The sequence below is a fragment of the Bison bison genome, unplaced genomic scaffold (genome assembly GCF_000754665.1).
Source record: "Bison bison bison isolate TAMUID 2011002044 unplaced genomic scaffold, Bison_UMD1.0 scf7180017864063, whole genome shotgun sequence".
NCBI lineage: Eukaryota > Metazoa > Chordata > Mammalia > Artiodactyla > Bovidae > Bison > Bison bison.
The window spans coordinates 13555837-13564275 of NW_011494635.1; the positions used below are offsets into that span (position 1 = coordinate 13555837).

General features: G+C 47.2%; 1 protein-coding gene across 2 annotated transcripts in view; it reads left to right on the forward strand.

Moving 5' to 3' along the window:
- The window catches only part of LOC104986061 (chromosome unknown open reading frame, human C20orf194), a 171685-nt gene extending 163252 nt beyond the window's left edge, over positions 1–8433 (forward strand). For both annotated transcript variants that reach the window (XM_010836482.1, XM_010836483.1), the window contains 4 exons: positions 3887–4092; positions 5275–5340; positions 6573–6666; positions 7230–8433. In XM_010836482.1, coding sequence (XP_010834784.1) covers positions 3887–4092; positions 5275–5340; positions 6573–6666; positions 7230–7342 — 479 coding nt within the window. In that variant the 3' untranslated portion in view covers positions 7343–8433. The remainder of the gene's footprint in view (positions 1–3886; positions 4093–5274; positions 5341–6572; positions 6667–7229) is intronic.
- Positions 8434–8439: the final 6 nt, after the last annotated feature.

The following is an 8439-nucleotide window of genomic DNA, read 5'->3' on the forward strand; positions in this document are numbered from 1 at the left end:
CAAAGAGTCTATCACTCCTTCCGTTTTTTTCCCCTTCTATTTGCCATAAAGTGATGGGACTGGATGCTATGGTCTTAGTTTTTTTAATGTTGAGTTTCAAGCCAGCTTTTTCACTCTGTTCTTTCATCTTCATCAAGAGCCTCTTTAGTTCCTCTTCACTTTCTGCTATTAGAGTGGTATCATCTGCATATCTGAGCTTGTTGATATTTCTCCTAGCAATCTTTCCAGCTTGTGATTCATCCAGCCTGGCATTTTGCATGATTTACTCTGCAAAGTAAATAAATAAATAAGCAAGGTGACAATATACAGCCTTGACATACTCCTTTCCCAATTGTGAACCAGTCTGTTGTCTCATGTCTGGTTCTACCTGTTGCTTCTTTTTTTTTTTTTATTTTAATTTATTTATTTTAATTGGAGGTACCTGTTGCTTCTTGACCCACATACAGGTTTCTCAGGATACAGGTAAGGTGGTCTGTATTTCATCTCTGTAAGAATTTTCCAGTTTGTTGTGAACCACACAGAAGCGTTAGCATAGTCAGTGAAGCAGAAGTCCGTTTTACTAGAACTCCCTTACTTTTCCATGAGCCAACAAGTGTTGGCAATTTGAGCTCTGGTTCCTGTCTCTTTGAAACTCAGCTTGTACATCTGAATGTTCTCGGTTCACATACTGCTGAAGCCTAGCTTGAAAGATTTTGAGCATAACCTTGCTAGCATGTGAAATGAGAGCAGTTGTATGGTAGTTTGAACATTCTTTGGCATTGCCCTTTTTTGATATTGGAATGAAAACTGACCTTTTCCAGTCCTGTGGCCACAGCTAAGTTTTCCAGATTTGCTGACATATTGATTACGGTACTTTAAAAGCATCATCTTTCAGAATTTTAAATAGCTCAGCTGGAATTCTGTCTCCTTTTTTAGCTTTGTTTGTAGTAATGCTTCCTACAGCCCATTTGACCTCATACTCCACGATATCCAACTCTAGGTGAGTGACCACACCATCATGGCTATCCAGGTCATTTTTTTATATAGTTCTTCTGTGTATTCTTGGCACCTTTTCTTAATCTCTTCTGCTTTTTCCAGGTCCTTACCATTTCTTTCCTTTGTCATGACCATTCTTGCATGAAGTGTTCCCTTGATATCTCCAGTTTTCTTGAAGAGATCTCTAATTTTTCCCATTCTGTTGTTTTCCTCTGTTTCTTTGCATTGTTCATTTAAGAAGGCCTTCTTATCTCCCCTGGTATTCTCTGAAACTCTGCGTTCAGTTGGGTATATCTTTCCCTTTCTCTCTTGCCTTTCACTTCTCTTTTTTTCTCAGTTATTTGTAAAGCCTCCTCAGACAACCACTCTGCCTTCTTGCATTTCTTTTTCTTTGGGGTGGTTTTGGTCATTGCCTCCTGTACATTGTAACAAATCTGCATCCATAGTTCTTCAGGCATTCTGTCTACCAGTTCTAATCCCTTAAATCTATTTGTCACTTCCACTGTATAGTCATAAGGGATTTGATTTAGGTCATATCTAAATTGCCTAGTGGTTTCTCCCTACTTTCTTCAATGTAGCCTGAATTTTGCAATAAGGAGCTGATGATCTGAGCCACAGTCAGCTCCAGGTCTTGTTTTTGCTGACTCTATAGAGCTTCTTCATCTTTGGCTGCAAAGAATATATCAGTCTGATTTCAGTGTTGACTGCCTGGTTATGTCCATGTGTAGAGTCGTCTCTGGGGTTATTGGAAAAGGGAGTTTGCTATGATCAGCTTGTTCTCTTGACAAAACTCTATTAGCCTTTTCCCTGCTTCATTTTTTACTCCAAGGTCATACTTCCCTGTTATTCCAGGTATCTCTTGACTTCCTACTTTTGCATTCCAATCCCTTGTGATGAAAAGGACATCTTTTTTTGGTGTTAATTCTTCAATGTGCTATAGGTATTCAATGTGCTATAGGCTTCACTGAGTTATGCAAGCCCAATCGCCATGACAAGGCAATGATCCATCAAGATGCCTCTTAGACTCTCTCAAAAAAAAAAAAAAAAACCCTCCCCTCTGGATCTTACACCATCAGGCTCCTCCAGTCTTCCCTTTCATTCAGGATACCAATCTTTCTTCAGGCCCTTCTGCTCTGCAGTGGAAGATCTGTTTTCCTGCCCCTGCATGCACCTGCTCAGGGCCTCTCCTCACAGCTCCTTGACTTCCTTGTTCTAGAGACTTTAACACCGCACCCCTCTTGAGCCATCCATGGCTTCCTCATAGCCCTGTCACCAGGAGCTACCCCAATGCTGAGCTCTCTGGCTCTGGATCTGTTTCTGGTAGAGTCTTCAAGCCCTCTACTTTGCTTCTCCTCCCCTTCAGCAGACCTGTTTAACAGCCTTTGACCACTGGAGCCCTTGCAACCTGAAGTCAGTCAGTCCTGGACTGGGGTTCAGGGAAGTTGTCAAAACAAGGAGCTAGTCAACTCAACATTGGAAAAGGTGAGAATGCTCCAGAGAAAAGGAGCATTTGCTGTGGATCTGAGGCAAAAAGGGCATATTTCAGGAACCAAAAAGAGTTTACTGTGGCTGGGGCCTAGGGGAGGATGTAAGGGAGTGTGTCTGGTTACAGTGTCTTTGGTAGTTACAACAGAAAACTCCAGCTCAACTAGCAGGTGTTAGCTACACAGCAAGAAGTCAGGAGGTCTGGCAGTGTAGCAGGACCACTAAAGACCCAGGTAATACATGGCTTTTGTGTGCTTCCATTCTTAGTGTCAGCTTTTCCTCAGGTTTCCACCCCTCATGGTTGCCAGGTAGTGCTAGAGGCTAGGCATCACATCCAGACAGAACACCCAGCTGATGGAAGAGGCTGGCTATTCCTGTGAGTGGTTCTATCAGTTCCTCAGCACTTCTGTCATTGGCCAAGGTCAAGTTGACATTGACCATGGGAAATTCATATTGGGGGAAGAGGATGCTGGGCAGGCAACCAGGAATGTCTGCAGCAGGAACCACTGAGAGTTGTAAGCATGGAATCATCTGAGTTCAGATAGGAAAATTAGGTGACAGAGTCTGTATAAAAGAATCTCTCATGGTCCTTAACCTTTGGCTTAGTTTATGTTATTGAATCAGAAACTTCGGCCCCTCTCTGTAAGCCCCTTACTCAAGCCCTATTCACTCAGGCTTCAACAGACAGCCCCCAACCTGCCTCAGTGGTCTTCATGCCTTCATCTTCCGTCTGCCCTATCATCGTCTCATTTTCTTCCTTATTTAGACCAACTGTTGACCCCTTTCTTGTTCAAGGTGTAAACCTCTCTTTGTTTTAGAGTTCTTATCATGCCTTTTTGGGGACCATTACCCTTTTCTCGTGTCTCCAGTAAATCTTAGCCCCCAGCTCCTCGGCCTATAAACCCAGTCACCTCTTTCCTTTCACCATGTGACCCTCCTCTAGCACTTGTACTGTTGAGCATGCCCTCTTGCCTTGGCCTCTCAGGCCTTGGCTGAAACCCACCCTCTTTACCTGTACCAAGGCGGCTTTCCTTGCTTCTCCTCAACTATCTCTTCCATAGGAGTGACCTGAGCCATCCCCTTCTTCTAATGACTATGTAGGTTTCTCCCATTCAGGGTCCCACAGTCTTTCAAATGCCACAGATGCAGAGTCAGACTCTTCTCCTCCCTCCTGCAAACTTTTTCTTCCTCTTGTAATCCCCTTCTGGGTTAGTGGTGTCCACCTGATCACCCAATCAACTGAGCTAGAAACTTACATAGTTCCTCCCTTTCTTACTTCATCCTTTCTAATTTGCTGCCAGTCACATCAGTTTTCCCTCCAGCATGTCTTGGGAATCTGTCCCCAACCCAGCTGCACTACCACAGTCTTACTGTGACCTTAACCTTTAGGGGCATGGTCTCGGGGACTAAAGTGTTCTCCTTACAGACTCTGAGAGGATGATGGAGGTCTGCCACAACACTCTGGCCAACTCCTTGAGTATCGTGCCAGTTTTGGAGGGACCCACACCACCCCCTGACTCCAGAACCTCACCTCAAAGCAGCAGCGGGCAGCAGGAATGCTACCTCGTGTTCATAGGCTGCTCTCTGAAGGAAGAAAGTGTCAAGGACTGGCTGCGGCAGTCGGCTAAGCAGGTGATTTCGAAGCCCAAGCAGATCTGGTACCAATATCACCAGACACTTAGGGGTTGCTACTGGCTCTGAGGCAGAAGCCACCCCCGCTCCCAACCCTCTCCCTGCTTTCTCACCACTGGTTCATCTGTCACAGGCTCAGCCAGCATTTTCAGGGACTCTGAGAGTGGGAGGGAGCCCCTGAGGCAAACTCTAGGCAGAATTGTTTCATTGACTATCCTGTGAGCCCGGGTTCTGAAAGCCATTTCCCATTTCTACTTCCCATGGCAGACTGGAGTTACTTATTAGGTGGCTTAACCAGGACCTAGGTGAAACCTAGTTGTTTTGTATGGACCCTGGATGAGCTTAGTGTACTAAACTCAAAATGTCTTCTTAGCTGAACCTAGTTCCTAGCCTCTCCTGTGTTCTGAGCCCAGCATCTCCTGTACTTTGGTTCTCTCTCTAGAATGGAGATACAAAAAGATATGCTTAGAGCCCTTTGCAAACCAAGACTCCAAGCATAGACAGCAGAGGCCCCAGGGAGAGGTATGGGGAAGAGGAGGCTTGCCTGTAGATATGAACAAGCATCATTAGTTCGGTACTACAAAGGAAAAAATCTGAACTGGAGTTAAAATCATCTAATATGCTACAAGCTTCAGGTGCTAAGCCTCTGCACATGGTCTGAGGTTTAGCTTATCCTAGAACTCTGGAAATAAAGTTGGCTACAGCCCAGGTCTCCTGCACATGCCAGGTTGGGACCTGTCTTTTATACTAAGGTGGGAAGGCTGCCTGCAGACTGTGTCTTTCTCAGACTCAGTGGCTGTTATTGTTGTCTAGTCACTGGGAAAAACTCTTACATGGTATTGGACTATAAGACCTCCAGTCCTTTTGTCTACATGTCTGTCACTGGTGGGATGATTTAGGATTGAGAATCTTCAAAGAGGCAGAAACATACCTATTTACAAAAACATCAGTCTGATTCTGCCACTTGTTACCCCCTGGCATGTAGGACTCTACAAAGGGGGGAAATTGGTGCTCTCCAGGGGCTGACAGGCAGGGTATTACATCCAGGCCATGACAGCGCTTGTGCTTCCCCCTCTGCTGGCATCTAAGTCACGTAACCAGCCCCCCAGCTCTGACCCTCACCCTTCCATGTACTCCATCAGTTCGGTTGGGACCTAACCCCGCCTTTACTTCTCTGCACAGAAGCCTCAGAGGAAAGCCCTGAAGACCAGGGGGATGCTGACCCAGCAGGAGATCAGGAACATTCATGTGAGTACTCTGTCTTGGAGGCCTAAGTCCCCTCAGTGTCCCAAGGCGGTTCTTGCACAGCTCTGTCCTTTAGGATTCCTGAGTGAGGTGGCTGTTACTGGGACATGCTGGAGGTCCTGCTTCTCTCAGTCTGCAGAGGGAAGCTGGGTAAAGAGAAACCTCCACTCAGCTGGCCTTGCAGCCTCAGCGAGAAGGACAGGTGACCTCTGGTGTTGATGTGGTCATGAGATTGAGGAAAACCCAGTGCCTGTGGGAGGAACAGATGACATGGAGCTCTGTTTTATCATCCTGTTCAAGCAGCTGCAGAAGTCTTTTCCCCCTACCTTTCCTCTGTCCTAGATATAAACCAGCAAGTGCCCAGGTAAAAACTGTCTAGATCCTGAAGTTGCTCATGGGCAGGTCGTGGAATCCTGAGGCCAGAGCAAAAGGCTCCTTGAGGAACCCGCTCAGACTCCAGGCTGACTCCCAGGCTCTGCCCTAGTCTGCATCCGCACTGAAGCCTTTTCCTGATGGGCTTGGGGGCAAAGGCCAAAAGGACCAGAGAGTCCAGGTGTCTGCATGAGCTGTGTCACCAGTCCCAGTGATGGGCAGGCGGGCAGGACTCTGGACCTCCAGGAGCCCCTGCTGTGGACTTGAGAAAGATCTCTTAATTCCAAAGCCTGGGCAACTCTGCATGTTCCTGGTGAGGAGACCGAGGGCACTTCAGAAGGCAGGCAGTGTTGCTTCCCCAGATGTAGACCTTAAACAAGGATTTGAGTGAAGGTAGTTTATTTGGGAAGTGATTCTGTAAGCTACCAACAGGAAAGTGGGAAAGTAAGAGAGAGAAGAGAAGGGTGTATTGTCAAACCAGTACCACTGTGGGCATCTGGGGCTTAATCCCATTAGGAATTCCAGAGTTCCTCCCTGAGAGGTGGGAGAGCCTTCATTCATTGTTTGATGGCTGCTTGGGGATGGTGTGATGGTGTTAATTCCCTGGCATATCTTTTTTTGGTTGCACTGGGTCTCATGGGCTTTTTGTTGAGGTGCACAAGCTTCTCGTTGTGATGTATGGGCTTAGTTGCCCTGTGGCATGTGGGATCTTCATTCCTCAACCAGGGATCAAACCATACCCCCAGTGGCAGCGCAGAGTCTTAACCACTGGACTGCCAGGGAAATCCCTGTTTTTGTTTTTAATGAATGAGTGAATTATAGGAAATGGTCAGCTTAATTCTAACAAGACTCTCTTCGTACAGGTGAAACGCCACCTGGACCCCCTGCCTGCAGGCTACTTTTATAATGGCACCCAGTTTGTCAACTTCTTTGGTGACAAGACTGATTTTCACCCACGTATCCTTGGAATCTGATGCACAGAGGCTGCGGGGGTGTGAAAGCCTAGCTGTAAAGAGGGTGTCTGCTAGAGCCATCACAGCCCAGCCTTTGGTGCAGGGTGGGTTCGGGAATACACAGCAAGCCACAGAGACTGACTTTTCATTTTGTCCTTTTACAGTCATTAAAATTACATTTCTCCTTCATTCAGTGATAGCTGAGGTTACTCTGTGGGTTGTAGTTTAAATGCAGCTGTGGTAACATCCTGTGGTCATCAGGGAGTCATAATTTACAAGCTGGAGACTGGGTCTGATTATAGTAGTTAATCTGTGAAAAAGGTGGATGGGGTGCTGCTGTGTTTGGTGAAAGTGGAAGGGCTCATTCCTAGGAGCTAGGAAGGGCCCTGTGTCAGTCTCTGTCACACTGTCACATTCTTTGTAGTTGTGGTGCTGCCAGTATATAAAAAAGCCAGTCAGGTACCTTCTGTACAGGCTGAGCACTCACTCAGCCTGTACAGATTCCTCTGGCCTGGGCAGCTCCCTTGGCCCCCAGGCTCAGAGCTTTCTTCCTTAATGAGGTGCCAGTCATGGACCAGTTCATGAATGACTACGTGGAAGAAGCCAACCGGGAAATTGAGAAGTATAACCGTGAGCTGGAGCAGCAGGAGTATCACGACCTCTTTGAGCAGAAGCCCTAGAGGAAGAAGACCTTGGAGATGGACATTGAAAAACGGGATGTCTTAACTTCAGCTCTTCCAAAGGCCTCTCCCTAGAGGGCTGTCTTTGTTCTCCTTGGCCTTTGTGTGCTGCTTGAGTGCATGTTGTCTTTATTCTCTATACAGCGCTGAAGAGCATCACCTGCACCACTGATACTTGGCAGCGGGTTGAGGGTGGGGGGGTCCTCATGGAGGATGAGCAGACAGACACTTCCCTTCGTTTGCAGCTGGCAGTCCAGGACCTCTGGGTCTCTGATAACAGTATTTTCTTTGGGCTGTTGCAGCACTGTGTGAGGGTGGGGAGAAGCATTTGGATTGCACAGAGTAGCTGTTGATACACAAAGAATCCTGGCTGTCCAAACTGTGGTCATGGCTGTGGGGCCTGGGCCACCACAGGCCTCAGGCTTCAGACACTGCCCCAGGAGAGCCTTTCTCCCCAGTGGAATGCCTGCCTCCCTGGTTCAGCCCCTTCCATTGAAGGTTCGGTCCCTGTTGACCCTGTGCCCAGTCCTGGAGGACGCAGCACAAGCCCTGGCCAATCCCAACCATCAGAGCCAGCAGCTTGGACTGAGATCAGTAGTTTCTTCTAAAATGAGGGGATTTCCCTTATGGACTAAACTGAGGAGAAAGACTTGTTGCTTTCCAAAAGTGTGGCTTTTGAATTGACACAAGCAGCCCGCCTTGGGATCGGTTTTGAGCTCTGCTCATGTCATCAGTCTGGTTTGCCTAATAATTCTGGGATGAGAAAAACTGCTGCTCAGGCCTTGCTGGCAGTGTCTTGCCTCACTGTTAAGGGCAGTGTCCTTCAACTGCATAGTCTTAGGCCCAGGGTTCTGATCGCTTATGGGACATCTTCACTTAAAGGGCATTCAGTCTTTGGCACCCATACCTCCCCTCAGTCTTGCCAGGGAAAGCCTGGTTTTCAGCCCAACCTTTAGGCAACTCATGTCCCCAGGCATCATTGCTGGCCTTGGACTAGTTTGGCTCCTGAGAACCAGGAATTTCAGAGCCTTCCAATATCGAAGTTAGAATTCCTTCTAGTAGCTTTTTTCCAGCTGAACTAAAAAGCAGAGGGGAAT